Source organism: Schistocerca gregaria, chromosome 2 (assembly GCF_023897955.1).
Source record: "Schistocerca gregaria isolate iqSchGreg1 chromosome 2, iqSchGreg1.2, whole genome shotgun sequence".
NCBI lineage: Eukaryota > Metazoa > Arthropoda > Insecta > Orthoptera > Acrididae > Schistocerca > Schistocerca gregaria.
The window spans coordinates 1,042,343,581-1,042,360,503 of record NC_064921.1 but is presented as its reverse complement, the minus strand read 5'-3'; the positions used below and the strand labels follow the sequence as shown (position 1 = coordinate 1,042,360,503).

The 16,923-nt window shown below is 41.1% G+C and overlaps 1 protein-coding gene across 2 annotated transcripts in view; it reads right to left on the bottom strand.

The window, feature by feature from the left end:
- Positions 1 to 5,473: 5,473 nt before the first annotated feature.
- LOC126335558 (uncharacterized) overlaps positions 5,474 to 16,923 on the bottom strand; it is a 637,852-nt gene continuing 626,402 nt past the window's right edge. For both annotated transcript variants that reach the window (XM_049998973.1, XM_049998974.1), the window contains 2 exons: positions 16,355 to 16,517; positions 5,474 to 8,371 (listed from right to left, as the gene is read on the bottom strand). In XM_049998973.1, the coding sequence (XP_049854930.1) occupies positions 7,939 to 8,371; positions 16,355 to 16,517 (596 nt within the window). In that variant the 3' untranslated portion in view covers positions 5,474 to 7,938. The remainder of the gene's footprint in view (positions 8,372 to 16,354; positions 16,518 to 16,923) is intronic.

Here is a 16,923-nt window from a genome sequence, read left to right as displayed (position 1 = left end):
GTTGTAGCGGTTTATAATGAGCTTTTACATATATTTAACATATTTCACATATGTTTATACACATTTATCACCTGTAACTCTACCGAATTTCGCCCAACAGTTTTGTTTTCATACAACTCAATGTTTATCACGTCCTATCTCCTAAACTACGTGCTGCACTATGATATGATTTTGCAGGTACATTTCGAGTTATATGTGGTTACTGTCTGCAAAATGTGTTGTGAGCAGAGTTAGTAGTAAAGAAGTAATAAATTAAAACGTCGTGCTTGATGCGACATTGTTGCCACGGTTTATGACGTCATATCTCCTGATCTACATGTCGTACAATGCTTTATTTTTGTAGGTACATTCAGCGACTTATGTGGATACTGTCGGTGAAACGTGTTGCGAATGGAATTAGTAGAAAAGAAATAATAAAACAAAACATGTTGTCTGATGCGGCAGTCATACTGCATGAACAGCGAAAATACAGTAAGCAATAAACTATTTCCCTTTCATCATTTTGTGCCTGCCGGTGTAGTCGAGAGGTTCTAGGCGCTTCAGTCCGGAAACGCGCGACAGATACGGTCGCAGGTTCGAATCCTGTCTCGCGCATGGATGTGTGTGATGTCCTTAGGTTAGTTAGGTTTAAGTAGTTCTAAGTCCTAGAGGACTGGTGACCTCAGATTTGTAGTCCCATAGCGCTCAGAGCCATTTGAACCATTTTTTCATCATTTTGTGTGGGTTGTCAGCGAGAACATGTTTCGTAAAGGCTTGAAATTATGTGTGACGTTTGTTACAAGTTGCTAAGCGCTCTCATTCTCAAATATTGGCTGGCATAAATATGAGTTTTGGTGCATCATCGGCTGCAATGCTTTTTCATCCGTATTTCTACCCCTTTCATAAGTAGATGGACCTTACCCCGTTTTTTTTTTTTCAGACAGCAAGTGATATGTGTACTAAGTTTGGTTGAAACTAGAGGAGATGTCGAACAATTATACGTATACACATACATCGATTTTTATAATATGTACATACGTGGATTTGTTATGTGAGTGAGGAGGGTTGAGAATTTGATGAGACGGTAAGGGATACATGTCGAGGAAGATAAACAGATGTAGAAAGCGAGGTGGAACGCAGGTCAGTCAATGATTTGGAAGGAGCGGCACAGCAGGGCGACAACTAGACTACATTGACGGTAAAGTGTTAATGGTATGGAGAATGGCGAAGGGGCGCCTCCGCAGAACTCAGTCGGTTAATAGTTTCAATGGTTATAGTCTGCTCCGAAAAGGAAATGAAAGAGGAAATAACGACCACTTTGGCTTTAGGAAAGGTAAAAGCACCAGAGAAGCAATTCCACCGTTTCGGTTGATAATGGAAGCAATACTTAAGAAAAACCAAGACACGTTCATAGGATTTGTCGACCTGCATAAAGCGTTCTACAGTGTAAAGTGGTGCGAAAACAACCAAGAAAGAAATGCTCGAATTAGAAAGAGTGTAAAACAGGGATGTTATCCTTTGCCGCTATTGTCCAATCTGGACATCGAAAAAGCAATGATGGAAATAAAAGAACGGTTTAGGAGTGGAATTAAAATTGAAGGTGATAGGGTATCAGTGATACGATTCGCTGATGACGTTGTTATCCTGAGTAAAAGTGAAAAAGAACTACATGCTCTGCTGAATGGAATGAACAGCCTAATGAGTTCAGAATAGGGACTGAGAGTAAATCGAAGAAAGACGAAAGTAATGAGAAGCAGCAGAAATGAGAACAGCGGGAAGCTAAACATCAGGACTGGTGGTACCAAGAGACCACATTAAGGAATTCTGCTAACTAGGCAGCAAAATAACCAAAGAGGACGGAGCAAGGAGGACATCGAAAGAAGACTAACACCGGCAAAAAGGCACTCCTCGCCAACAAATTCCCACTAGTATAAAACATAGACTACAATTTGAGGAAGAAATGTCTAAGAACGTACGTCTGGAGTACAGCACTGTATAGTAGAGAAACATGGACTGTGGGAAAACCGGAACAAAAGAGAATCGAAGCAGTTGAGATGTGGTACCACAGACGAATTTTGAAAATTAGGTGGGCTGATAAGGTAAGGAATGAGATGTTCTGCGCAGAATCGGAGAGGAAGGGAACATGTGGAAAGTACTGACATGGAGAAGGGACAGAATGATAGGACATCTGTTAAGGCATGAGGGAAAGACTACCATGGTACTGAAGGGAGCTGCAGAGCGAAAAAACTGTAGAGGAAGAAAGAGAGTGGAATACATTCAGCAAATAATTGAGTATGTAGGTTGCAAATGCTATTCTGTGATGAAGATTTTGGCACAGGAGAAGAATTTGTGTGGTCGCATCAAACCAGACAGAAGACTGACTCCAAAAAAAAAGAAAGTTGTTGATTGTGGTGTTTCAGTTGGACGGTTAACTCACGAGGGTTTCATGCTATTACCATTAGAGCGCTACTCCGATGGACTTGAGCACTTTATTTAATAGCAGTGTGCCTTTATATGTGTTAATGGCAGCACGTAGGTCATCAAAAGTACAGAACGAAATGTCGAAGCTGTCGATAAACAATTTGATGGGAGACTGAGTCAGAGACTGCTGCAAAGTCTGTAGTCGGTGGAGATACTAAGGTGTTAGGTTACTTTAGACAAAGCAATCCTGACGCTGTGTTGCAGTACGTGGTAGGGCTCACCTGCACACCCGCTGTATGTTTCTTCTTTCGTGGAGCCTTCTTCACAGTCGTGAAGAGACGATATGAACAGTTCCATCTCTCGGCACTCCTACTGTCATCCATATTTCTTTACCTTCGCCATCCTGTTTCTTTGTGACTGAAATACTGAGTGCCAAATAGTCACTATGTGCAGTCATAACCTCTGTGTTCTTGGTCTTTTCCCATGCAGACTGTTGTTGTCACGTTGCTGTATCAGTGTTTCGTGTCGATGCATCGTTTTTTTTTTTAATGTCAAAGATCTATTAAGTTACAGATTCTAGTGTAGTCAAATAAGTCTGTGTATAATACTGAATACCTTAACTTCTATAGGTCAAAACGATGTATTCCTTAATACAAACCATACATGGGGCAGGGAGACCTCTAGTGTACAGGTCTCTAGTATGCATGTGAAAACAATGACTTCTTTCTCAGCATAAATCATGTGTTGCCTGGAGGTCTCTAGAGTATTTCGTGGGTTACTGGAATTCGAGGTATTGTATAAGAATGTGAGTATACATGTTATCCAAATGTAAATGAAGCATTGGTACCACATGTTATTTAGAGGTTTAAGCTATGATTGTAGACAATATTATCTTACATTCAGTGTAGCTGAAAAAATACATGCAGTAACTTTTACAATACCTTACAAGCAACAGTGAGACTTTCCAGCACTCTGCTACGTTATCTGCTTTCTTAGACATTGTTACATCTAACAAAACAGTCAGCGTTTATTGAAGATAGGAAGTGCATAAATTTGACATGCTTAGAAACAGAACAAACTTTCCTCCTAAACATTATAGTTAAATTTAGCTACAAAGAAACGTGTTCTGAGGAAACACATTTATAAGAATAGCTACAACGAAGAGTATTGTTGTTTTAGAAGCTGTTTATTGAACATTGCGTCGGGATAGAATCTTAGTTCAATATTTCGGTTGCTCCTAAAACTGGACAGCAGGTACACCAACCTCTGTTTGCTCATTATCAATCTGGCATCAAGCAGAAATTGAAGTTAAAACTTTATCTTGCTTTTAAAAACTACCATATTAAAAACAGATTTAGCAACAATGTAGTTACACAATATGTTTTCTTATTCTTTTGGACACTGTATTAATAGCAACTCAAATATTATCGTTTTATTCATATTTGTTTGATGTATGCAGATTCTCAATACAACATAACAAGCGGATGCATGTAATTGCATCCATCTACATTGCAGGGCGGACTGTTATCCTTGTAATCTTTAACCCATTCTTCTAATTATTATAATACACAAAAACTTGATTTACGAAAGTTTCATGAAGGCGTTTTGCAATGTAACTGGAAGGTAACATTTACAGTGGCACATGCAGTGAAGTTTACACGAAAAGAAAAAGATTCATCACATATGAGACATAGGGATTTACTAATAACAAGAAAAGTCTTTTGCCTGGAGACGAAACTTCTATGTGATGCTTCGACTATGATTGTAATACAAAGCGTGCACTGTATATTAACGGGAATTAAAAACATTTTCTTTTTTTATATAGTAAACGTGGATCCAGTTTAGTCGTGTGATTATTGCACTAATGACACAAAGAAAGAGTGAGATGCGAATATAACAAAAATAAAATCTGGTATTAAACGTTGGCACCCATTTCAACATACAGCACTATTAGTAAATGTCATGCCCATTCCATTGTTTATAACAATTAGTGAAAATGAACTGAAAACGAATATCTTCTGTACTCCACACCTTGAAATGACCGCATATATAATGTACAAAACCATGCTTGTGGCTCCACTATAATTCAAGTACATGTACTTGGATTAAAAATTCTTGTGTTTTCATGTTTTTATTCCCAGATTTACTAAAACAACTAGATTTTGTGCGCTTTCCAACTTGGCCAAAGATTTGCATTTGGATTATGTATGTACTGCATTCACTTCTGTTTCTGTAGACATTAGGTTAGACTGGGTTAAGATTTGTATATAGAGCTATTACAGAAAGGTTTTCAGTGAATTAATTCCCTTTCATGTTAAATACTTACCTGAAGAAGTCTTTGATATTAAAGCATCCACAGCACATGTTCACAGAAATGGAGGGAGAGAGAGAGAGAGAGAGAGAGAGAGAGAGAGAGAGAGAGAGAGAGAGCAAGGGACAGGGCGAGTAAACAGCTGTAAAGCAAACATGAACTATAATTTCTGAATTGCAAAAAAGTAATTATTTGATTCCAAGCTGCACTTTCAATAAGTTTCATATTGTGTAAATTTTATATTCGTAGCAGTACGTCGTTCTTGTGACCTGGACACCTTGTAACCATCATATCTCTTTTGCTTCCCGTTAAATAATTACTGTGACCGAAGTTTAAACATATTTCATAAAAGTAACATCATAGTTACATTTGTGCACTAGTTGTATGAATTAAGTCCATTTCAAATAAATTTGCATTGATTTAGATTTGAGATTTTTGAACTCTTAAATTGTATTGTTGTTGTTGTTTTTGCTGTCGTTTTTTGTTGTTGTTTTTGTTGTTGTTATTTTTGTTGTTATAAGAATTTATCTCTTACTTGATCCACTCTAAATTACACAAAATTACGTGAAGGAAGACAAAGGCAGTGAAATGAGAGAAAAAAATGATATAAGAAAAAAAACATTTTTGCGATAACTATCCAATACAGGGCAGCCTATGCACAACTGGTATGAAATACACACTCAAAATTGTAGACTCTATGATGACTAAAAGAAACAGGCAAATGCTGAAGAGAAACAAAGAAATGTTATGTTAAAAAAACAACTTAAATTTTTTTGCATAAATATTTAATGGACTCTTAAAATTCAGGTAGAGTTCAATCACATTTCTTTATGCACAATGAATGACTCATATACATTGTATATGGAATTCAATTTCTTTGATAAGCATGATCTATTTATAATATTTTACAGTATATACAAATTAACATCTATAGCACAAAATACTTCAGTAAAGGCTTTGTCATTTATCAGAATATGTATATACATTTATAGGTGTGAAAGCACCATGTGCTGTAAGCACCATACTTTTACATTGACAAGCAATCTAGAGCCAGCGAACTCCTGTCTCTCTCTCCCCAATAAGTCACTGTCAATCAATGTAGACTTTCATACACAATGTTATATGAAATTACAAAATGTACAACACGCAAGTCAATAGTGGAAATGTCTTAATAGGTACAGAGTATAACTGAAGAAATTCAGCTTCACAGTCGACTAAACAGCTAACAGAGAACATTTTAACACAGCGGGCCATATCATTATATCCTTTTCTATGAGCCAATAGAGCTGAAGGACAGATGTCAGTACACAGCACTGACTTCTAATTAGTGTACAGAAATTATAGTGCCGATTCCAAATTATAATTGCAGGGTCACATGCAAAAGTAAAACGTTGTTACTGGCTAGAGGTATTTTTCAGTCATGAATGCTTAAATCTTTAACATGAAGTTGTCTTTGGATGTATTTACTGCAAGTATTACTCTCCAAACCACTTACTTTCGTCATATATGTGTCCCATCATACTCTCCTTCTCATTCTGCTACTACACACAACCATGAGCTACATTTCTCATCCCAGGAGTCTGGTGTTTACGCTCATACAAGATAATTTTGAGCAAATGTTACCACCTTTCTCAGGAAATACGCAAAAATTAGAAAGAAGTAGCTTAAATCACATATGTGCACAGTAGTAAAATTATACAGGAAACAAAAATATGAAACTTATGAGAACCATATTTCATTAGTAGTGCAATATGTCATTTGTAGCTGTGACTCAAGTACAAACAAGTCATTGTTACATTTCTTGGTAGTACAGTAGTAGTTAAAAGTCTAATGTTTGCTTCAAGCATAAGGCACTCTCTGTGGTTACACTGGCCGTCAGAGCCACTATTTAATATCAAATACTGTATTAGAACTACTGGAATTAATTCTGGAAGTGATTTAGATAAGAGGAAGACAGTATCACAAAAATAAAGTTTCAATCTGTTACATGATGTGAAAGATCTACATTTGTTTCCTAAAGCCTTTTAACCATAGTCAAATTATCAACATGGAGAGATTTATAGATAGTGATGCAGCACATATAGTATTTCAAATGCAAGTATCCATGTCGTGAAACTGTCACGTCTTTCAGTCTGCTACAGAATACTGTATATCTAGCATATAACGTCTTTTCCAAAAAGTGAACGAAGGTAAATTTTCTTGTGATTTATAATTGAAAACACTGTAATAATCAAGTCGTGAATAGCCAAAAATGATACTTCTTTGCAAAAGGCAAATCTCTTATTACAGTGTGTAACTGTGACCTAAACATTTCCTTCTTGATATCTATCTGTTTTGCAGTATTTAGCCTACTGTGCAATATTTTGTTAAATCAAAGGCTTTTGTTATTCAGTTGTTCATTCCGAGATGTCAACTTATTCCGAAAGTCAGAACAATAATCAAGTCAGTTTCAAACGTTTTTACAGTACAAACAGAGTACAGGTAGCAATTTTGGGACCTGAAAGTGTCAGCCAATCATCAATATCACACTGCCTTTAGAACGCGAGTGGTAATCGCCAGTTTCTCTGATATGGCTGTCACTTACAATCGGACCAACTTGCGATACAATCAGTACACTGGACTAGCAACAGTACCCAGCTTTATGGCTCTTATGAACCTAAACGGAACAGAAATGACAAAACAGTCTCTCTACAATAAGAAAAATATTACGGCTGATGAATAACTAAATATTGTAGTATAGCCGTTAATTGTAATAGGAATTTAAACTTATCTCTTGTAGGTGAAAATAAATACAAAATATTTCTTTGCAAAATGCATAACTTTGCAAATTACTTACGCATAAAGATGCTTTTATTCAAGGTAATTTAAGAGGTTACCCAGTAAACTTTTTTTTTCATTTATTTCTCTTTTATTTCATATAATTGTTATAAAGAGATTGAGGGTTGATGCTATGTTGACTTTAAACGACGCATGCAGAAGTAGATGGAGTGACGTCAGAGCTTTATCGTAGCACAATCAAATTTCGTTACGAGGTCAGTACCCATCAACTTTTTCTGTCAGCTTCCAGCAATGTGCCTCTTCTATATTTTTGGTCCGTTAGTGAAGTCACATGTATATGTTGGAACAGATAAATCAGTAACGAGTGTGTACGAAACGATCGCTTGCAACTCTCCGTACACTACTGTACAGTGGCCGCAGTCGCTGCGACACTCGGTTGGGCAGGGCCATCACAGGTGCGCGAGTATCTCCATCTCGGTGTTGATGCCGCTGCCGCCGCTGTGTCCGCCCTGGCCGGGAGGCGAGGAGCCCGTCACGATGGGGGTGGAGCCGGACACGGTGACGATGACGGGGCTGTCGTCCGTCTGCACGATGGTGACCAGGTTGGCGAGGTCCTTGCCGCCGGGCGCCGCCGGGTCCAGCACGAAGCGCAGCTTCCCGCTGTCCGCGGACTCGCTGAGTGACAGCGAGGGGTCTCGCGAGTGGTCGACGTGCGCCAGGGCGCCGCCCCCGCCGCCCACCAGGCTGCCGCCTCCTCCCCCACCGCCCCCGCCGCCCCCGGGGTCGAGGGTCGGCCGGGTGGAGCTGGTACGCGACCTGTAGCTCGGAGGCCGCGAGTAGTCCGCTGCAGACGCCGCCTCCCGCCGCAGTCCTAAAGGCGCCCTGCACCGACACAAGAGAACACGTACAGAACGTCTAAGGGAGAAAAAAGTAAAGCTGCGAATCTCATATTATTTCCGGAACATTTTAAGTACATTCTATGTGTACCGAGTCGATGTGCAACCATTCACATCCTCATATTACAATGAATTGACAAATGTCATGAGATAGCGCTATGATGGTAGTGTAGTACACAAGTTCTGAAAGGCTAGTGGAGTGGCGTAGCTGTCATTTGCACTCAGGTGATTTATGTGAAAACGTTTCCGACATGACTATGGCCGCACGACATGAACTAACAGACTTTGACGCCGCAATGCCAGTTGCACCTAGACACATGGGACAGTCTAGTTTGGATGTTGTTGTTGTTGCTGCGGTCTTCAGTCCGGAGACTGGTCTGATGCAGCTCTCCATGCTACTCTATCCTGTGCAAGCTTCTTCATCTCCCAGTATCTACTGCAAACTACATCCTTCTGAATCTGCTTAGTGTATTTATCTCTTCGTCTCCCTCTACGATTTTTACCCTCCGCGCTGCCCTCCAATACTAAACTGGTGATCCCTTGGTGCCTCAGAACATTTCCTACCAACCGATCCCTTCTTCTAGTCACGTTGTGCCACAAATTTCTCTCCTCCCCAATTCTATTCAATACCTCCTCATTAGTTATGTGATCTACCCATCTAATCTTCAGCATTCTTCTGTTGCACAACATTTCCAAAGCTTCTATTCTCATCTTGTCTAAACCATTTATCGTCCACATTTCACTTCCATACACGGCTACACTCCATACAAATACTTTCAGCAAAGATTTCCTGACACATAAATCTATACTTGATGTTAACAAATTTCTCTTCTGCAGAAATGCTTTCCTTGCCATTGCCAATCTAAGTTTTATATCCTCTCTACTTCGACCATCATCAGTTGTTTAGCTCCCCAAAATCATTTACTACTTCAAGCGTCTTATTGCTTTATCTAATTCTCGCAGCATCACCCGATTCAATTCGACTGCATTCCATTATCCTCGTTTTGCTTTTGTTGATGTTCATCTTATATCCTCTTTTCAAGACACTGTCCATTCTGCTCAGCTGCTCTTCCAGGTCCTTTGCTGTCTCTGACACAATTACAATGTTGTCGGCGAACCTCTAAGTTTTTATTTCTTCTCCATGGATTCAATACCTACTCCAACTTTTCTTTTGTTTCCTTCACTACTTGCTCAATGTACAGATATAATAACATCGGGGAGAGGCTACAACCCTGTCTCACTCCCTTCCCAACCACTGCTTCCCTTCCATGTTCCTCGACTATTATAACTGCCATCTGCTTTTTGTACAAATTGTAAATAGCCTTTCGCTCCCTGTATTTTACCCCTGCCACCTTTAGAATTTGAAAGAGAGTATTCCAGTCAACATTGTAAAAACCTTTTTCTCTAAGTCTACAAATGCTAGAAACGTAAGTTTGGCTTTCCTTAATCTTTCTTCTAAGATACGTCGTAGTGTCAGTATTGCCTCACTCGTTCCAACATTTCTACTGAATCCAAACTGATTTTCCCCGTGGTCGCCTTCTACCAGTTTTTCCATTCGTCTGTAAACAATTCGCGTTAGTATTTTGCATCCTTGGCTTATTAAAATGTTAGTTCGGTAATTTTCACATCTGTCAGCACCTGCTTTCTTTGGAATTGGAATTCTTATATTCTTCTTGAAGTCTGAGGGTATTTCGCTTGTCTCATACACCTTGCTTATCAGATGGTAGAGTTTTGTCAGGGCTGACTCTCCCAAGGCTGTCAGTAGTTCTAATGCAATGTTGCCTATTCCTGGGGCCTTGTTTCGACTTAGGTTTTTCAGTACTCTGTCAAACTCTTCACGCAGTATCATATCTCCCATTTCATCATCATCTTCATCTACATCTTCTTCCATTTCCATAAAATTGTCCTCAACAATATCGTCCTTGTATAGACTCTTTATATGCTCCTTCCACCTTTCTGCTTTCCCTTCTTTGCTTAGAACTGGGTTTCTATCTTAGCTTTTCATATTCATGCAAGTTTGTATATCGTTAGAAAAAAAAATGTTTCATCATCGACAGCCTCAAGACAATAGCAAACTTAGGGCATTACCTGTCACCAAAGAGAATGCAGTCGCCGACGAGCTACACGTAACGACCGCGAGCAACAACAAAAATGGTTCAAATGGCTCTGAGCACTGTGGGACTTAACAACTGAGGTCATCAGTCCCCTAGAACTTAGTACTACTTAAACCTAACTAACCTAAGGACATCACACACATCCATACCCGAGGCAGGATTCGAACCAGCGACCCTGGCGGTCACGCGGTTCCAGACTGAAGCGCCTAGAACCGCGCGGCCACAAAGGCTGGCGAGCACCAACCGTTGCATACAGTTGTCAGTGCTGACAGACAAACAACATTGCGTGAAATAACTGCGGAAATAAATGCGGCCGGTACGATGAAGGTTTCCATTAGAACAGTGCTGCGAAATTACAGGTGACCGACGCGAGCCGCTTTGTTAAAGGCATGTCATCGCCAGCAGCGCATCTCTTGGGCTGGTAGCTATATCAATTAAATCCGAGAAGACTAGAAAACTGTGGACTGGTCACATGAGTCCCGATTTCTGTTGGTAAGAGCTGATGGTGAGGCGCAGATCCCATGAAGGCATGGACCGAAGTTGTCAACAACGTACTGTGCAAGCTAATGGTGGTCCCATAATAGTGTCGGCTGCGTTTACATGAAACGGACTATATTGCCTGCTCCCATTTCTTCCGACTAGTTTGGAGAACATTCTAGTCACCTCGACGGAGACTTTGGCTATCCATATAGCCCGACATGAATCCCACCGGACATATATGGGACATTAACGAGAGACAGTTCGTGCACGAAATCCTGCACCGGAAAAACTTTCGCAATTCTGTACGGCTATAGAGGCAGTACGGTTCTACTTCTGCACGGGACTTACAACGACTTGTTGAGTCTACGCCACGTCGAGTTTCTGCACCACGTCCGCTAAAAGAAGGTCCGACGCGGTACTGGGAGGTATTCCATGAGTTTTGTCACCTCATTGTAGTTCCAGAACATTTTACGTACATAAATGTTTCAGTGCGCAACTATTCACAGGAAAGCCCTGCAGTTGGTACTGATCTGACTGCAAAATAAATCCACAACCCTTACGTCGTCCTCATAGGGCCAAGAAAGCGTTAGCGAACGAAAAGCTGGTCCAGATTTATGACGTCACTGCGTGAAATTCCACGCTCCACAGCAGTCCGTAGCGTGACAGACTGAATAAAACAAGTGAGATTTTTTCTTCGTAAGCCGTCCGCTGTGACCGAGCAGTTCTAGGCACTTCAGTCTGTAACCGCGCTGCTGCTACGGTCGCCGGTTAGAATCCTGCCTCGGGCATGAATGTGTGTGATGTCCTTAGGTTAGTTAGGTTTAAGTAGTTCTAAGTCTAGGAGCCTGATGACCTCAGATGTTCGTAGAGAGTGAGATGCAAGTACGCGTTCTACGTTCACGTTCGATTGCGTTGGTTTGGATGAAGTTCGTATTGGCTGCTTTTATATTATAACTTACTTACTAATACGTATTCTGTTTCAAGTCACGAGCACGAAAAGAAACTCTCGAAAATGCGTCGTTATTGATAATATTTGTTTTAAGTAAATGACTGGATACGTCGTACTGCTACATAAACAATTTTCATATTATAACTTCTGTGTCGAGAAAGTATGTCGTTTGAAGGAAACGGAACATTAAAGATTTATTAGAAACGCGTCATTCCTGATACAACTTATCATAACTGAATTTCTGTTAGTAGCAGCAATTAAAGCCTTCGTATCATCGTTAACACACGACACGCCAATACGTTAGACAGCTGCAGCGTACTGTTGTGGACTTCAGGTGCGAAGCGGTTGTAGCGTTGTTGGTTTGCGTCCTTCTGTATCCATTTCTTTATTCGCCTTCGCGTTTTCTATTCTGGGACTTTCTTATTGATTCACGTGAGTTTTGTTCTGTAATAACTGATTTCATGTATATACAGTATAAGAGCGCTCTCGCTCAGGCGTGGGCTTGCTATATTTTGTGAACATACCAAAGAAAATGGATTAAGTAATATGAGACTGTCTTCTACGTCTCTGCCTGATGCAATGGCAATTCAGTATTTCTTTATTCATCCAAAAAGCGATACACGAAGTACACGAAACGTCACGGTAATATTGCAGCAAATAAACGATTGTTTTTGTTTACCTAGAAGAGCGCTTGCACTACTTCCTGTGCGATATTTCGCACTTTCTTGTTTCAGATCTTGTATTTCACGTGACCTAAAAATTCTGCTACTGAACAGAAGCACTGATCTAGTAAAAACTACCTCAGAGTTTTACTGAAAAGTGAGATTTCATATCATGTGGGATACTACAGTAGATTTGTATCGCACTATATGTAACGGAATTCTCACAAACTAATGTCCTTATTCATTATACATGACATTTTCGTTTTTGCCTTGTAAAATGTTCAAGGATATTGACGTTTTTACTTACGTATACTACAGACAGAACAAGGTGACTACCGAGCGATGTCGCGCAGTGGCTAGCACACTGGACTCCCATTTGGGAGGAAGACGGTTCAATGCCGCGTCTGGCCATCTTGATTTAGGTTTCCGATGATTTCCCTAAAGCGCTCCAGGGAAATGCCGGGATGGTCCCTTGCTTAATCCGATCAGACCGATGATCTCGCAGTTTGGTCTCCTCCCGTAATCAATCCAATCCAATCCAATATAAATAGTATATGGACAAAGGGCGAAATGCGTGTTCTAATTGAGCTAACGCCAGAATTTTACACGAGTTCATGTTCGTAAACAAACTGTGTGCTTTGGAAGGCAGATACGGACGACATCTGCCGATGGAGAGCGCTGCAGTCGCAAACCATGCAAAGAAAGACATTCTGTATGATGCAGCAATTCGTTTCTATGCTTAGACGAATAACGAAGAAAACGATGTTAACCATCTCTGACGTGCGTTTAGTGACATTATTGCAAATATGGACAAAATATGGAGATATCGCCAGAAACAAAAGCTTGACCAAACGCAGATACTAGGCAGCCTTTACGTTGCGTTGTTGTAATTGACTACATGTGTGCGTTATGTCTAAGCTTGAGAATGTAATCATGGGCAAACTGCTTTTGCTCGTAGAAGGAGTGCTTCAGTAACCAAAGTAGCCACAGTGTTTAGTGTTTCAAGAGGCACCGTAGCCACGCGGGATTAGCGGAGCGGTCTGAGACGCTGCTGTCATGGACTGTGCGGCTGGTCCCGGCGGAGGTTCGAGTCCTCCCTCGGACATGTGTGTGTGTGTTTGTACTTAGCATAAATTAGGTTAAGTAGTGTGTAAGCTTGGGGAGTGATGACCTTAGCAGTTAAGTCCCAAAAGATTTCACACACATGTGACCATTTGAAGCACCGTATCAAAGATTTTTACCACTTAGAGCTAATCTACAGCGTGGATGAAACTGCGTGTTGAGTGACCGTGACAATCATTGAATAGGATTGTGATGAATAATAAGAGGACAACAGTCACAAACGGCACTACAAAACTGAATGTAGCTCGTGAACGCTATCAGCACTAAAACTACGCAAAGGGAGCACCATAAGCACGTAACTTGAGGGCGAGCTGGAATTCTGAAACCACTCAGCAGTGATGTAACAGGAAAGAGGGTGGCGAAGCTGTAAAATCGTAAAATGTGGACTCTGAAGCGAAAGAAGAAAGTCATTTCGTCGGATGTGTCTTGTTTCGAACTGTTTGCTACTTCTGGCTGAGCTCACATCCCACTGCTGCGGCTCGGTGATGGTTTGGGGAACTATTACTGAGGTATTCCATGGGTCCCTTAGTTACCCTCGAAGGTCACATTAGAACCAAACGTTATGTGACCATTTCAGCTCTTTAGGTCCATTCCATGGTACAATGTTGGTTCCCCAATGGTGATGCTACATTCCAAGACGACAGGGCCCGAGTTCACACTCTCGTATCATCGAGGATTGATGTTTTGAGCACGAGGATGAATTACTGACTTACAAAGTGGGGCAATCAGAAGTCAATTTAAACGCACATGAGCTCAAAACAGTTTGAACAAGAATCAATAAAGCTTTTTACAGTCGCGTTCGCCAGAAAGCTAGTATATTATAATATAAAATTACGAAGACTTCATTTAACAGAAGTAACAAATATTGATAATTTAATTTGTCTAAAATAAAACTCTAATTTGCCTCGGTTACCCCTTCAGGTTCAGTATTTATTAGTCGAAATTTGTTCGCTTCCGTAACTGATTTTTAAACGTTGGTGCATAGGAACGGGTGTTTACGACGACCTGATCAAGATTTTTAAATGAGATTTGTGTTGCTTTTTGGGGCTTCTGATGACGTCATTAATGAAAGTGGGTCGGTGGTATAGAGGGCCCTCGCTTATCCCAGTAATTCACGAGGCACTCTCACAGCGATATCCCTGTCACCTCGAGGACTTTGTCCAGATTACTTTACGGCCGTTAGCAACTGCAAGTCAGTTTAGTAAAGATGTAATGCATTATTATGTCGCAAGTGCCCAATTATCTGACGAGTGAGTGGCAAGTAGCTTACAGTTTTTGCCAAAAATTTAAATCTCGCTGTTAAATTGTTGTGGCAATAATCAGTTCGCTACATTCTAAAGACTGACACTCGAGAGCAAGACGTCTAAAGAATCAATTTGTTGTGAAACAAATAGAAACTTTTTCCTTGAAAGAGAATGTTATATTACATAAATATATGATAGTCCCCATAAACCTCCCAAATGACTCATTACTTTTAAGGAAATAAAGACAGAAGTGAAAATTAGTTTCCTTCTACAGAATTTCCCCCTCTTTCATTACTGCAGAGCTCAAAGTCAAAGTCAAAATATTGAAAATAATAGGAGAAACGTCACAAGCAGCGAAGTCCGCAGTATAAGCAATAATGATCACGTACGCTCTGTGAGTTGTGCATAGGTCTTACAGCTGAGCTTACATTCGAAGCATCAATTGCTTTGTTTACTTGTTTGTTGTTGCATCGATATGCTAACCAATAATTATTCGCACAACGGGGTACAATGAAATGTAGCAACAGTTTAATTACACTAAAAGTGCTTAGCCTCTGTTTCCTACTGGCAAAGACACTCGCCATGCTTCTATTATGACCAGTTGCTAAGTGTGTCAACACACCTTGTGCCGGGTGATCAAAAAGTCAGTATAAATTTGAAAACTTAATAAACTACGGAATAATGTAGATAGAGAGGTAAAAATTGACACACATGCTTGGAATGACACAGGGTTTTATTAGACCCACCCCATATTGCTAGACGCGCGAAAGATCTCTTGTGCGCGCCGTTTGGTGATGATCGTGTGCTCGGCCGCCACTTTCGCCATGCTTGGCCTCCCAGGTCCCCAGACCTCAGTCCGTGCGATTATTGACTTTGGGGTTACCTGAAGTCGCAAGTGTATCGTGATCGACCGACATCTCTAGGGATGCTGAAAGACAACATCCGACGCCAATGCCTCACCATAACTCCGGACGTGCTTTACAGTGCTGTTCACAACATTATTCCTCGACTACAGCTATTGTTGAAGAATGATGGTGGACATACTAAGCATTTCCTGTAATGAATATCATCTTTGCTTTGTCTTACTTTGTTATGCTAATTATTGCTATTCTGCCCGCGAAAGGCAAAGGTCCCGAGTTCGAGTCTCGGTCGGGCACACAGTTTTAATCTGCCAAGAAGTTTCGTATCAGCGCACACTCCGCTGCAGAGTGAAAATCTCATTCTGCATAGAAGACCTGTTTTTACTCATTACGAGATGAATGGAAGCTGTTTTGAATGCCATTGGATTTCCTAAATCGTATTGCGAACGGTAATGTGTTTAGGTCGGGGTTTCCATATTTTTGCCCAGCCTCTGCACCGCCCTACACACTGTGCGCTTGCGCTGGAGAGCTGACTGACCTGAAGGTGGAGGAGACGTGCGACCTGTAGGTGGGGGGCGGCGAGACGGCGTTGTGTCCCTGCGGCTGGCGGTCGAGCAGCAGCAGGCGCAGCCGGTACTCCTGCATGGAGGCCTGGTACGACGGTGGCGGTGGCCGGTACTGGAACTCCGGGTACATCATGGCTGCAACACACGCGCCGGCCGCCGCGTTAGTAGCGCTGTGGCAAGAGCTACAGCAGCGCTCTCCGTAGGTCGAGGGGACCAGAGTTCGAGCAAGAGGTGAGACATGAGAGGAACAAGAATCAACGGCCTCCGTATGTCCGTAATGTTTCTGGGAAGGCAGGGACGAGAGTTCAGACTGCCGCAAACTACGTGGGAAAGCTGCAGCTAAGGTAACACGTGGGCTGACGGCACAATTTTGGTGATTTTTGTAGTAAAATGACTGAAATGCGGATGCAACAATTACATAACAAAAGCAGAGGATTAAATACGGCTCATGAGCCAAGACTTAGTCTCAACAAAAATCCACAGGCGCCCAGTATGGTATTTTTTTATAGTTATTCCAGTTAAGAACCACAATGTTACAAAC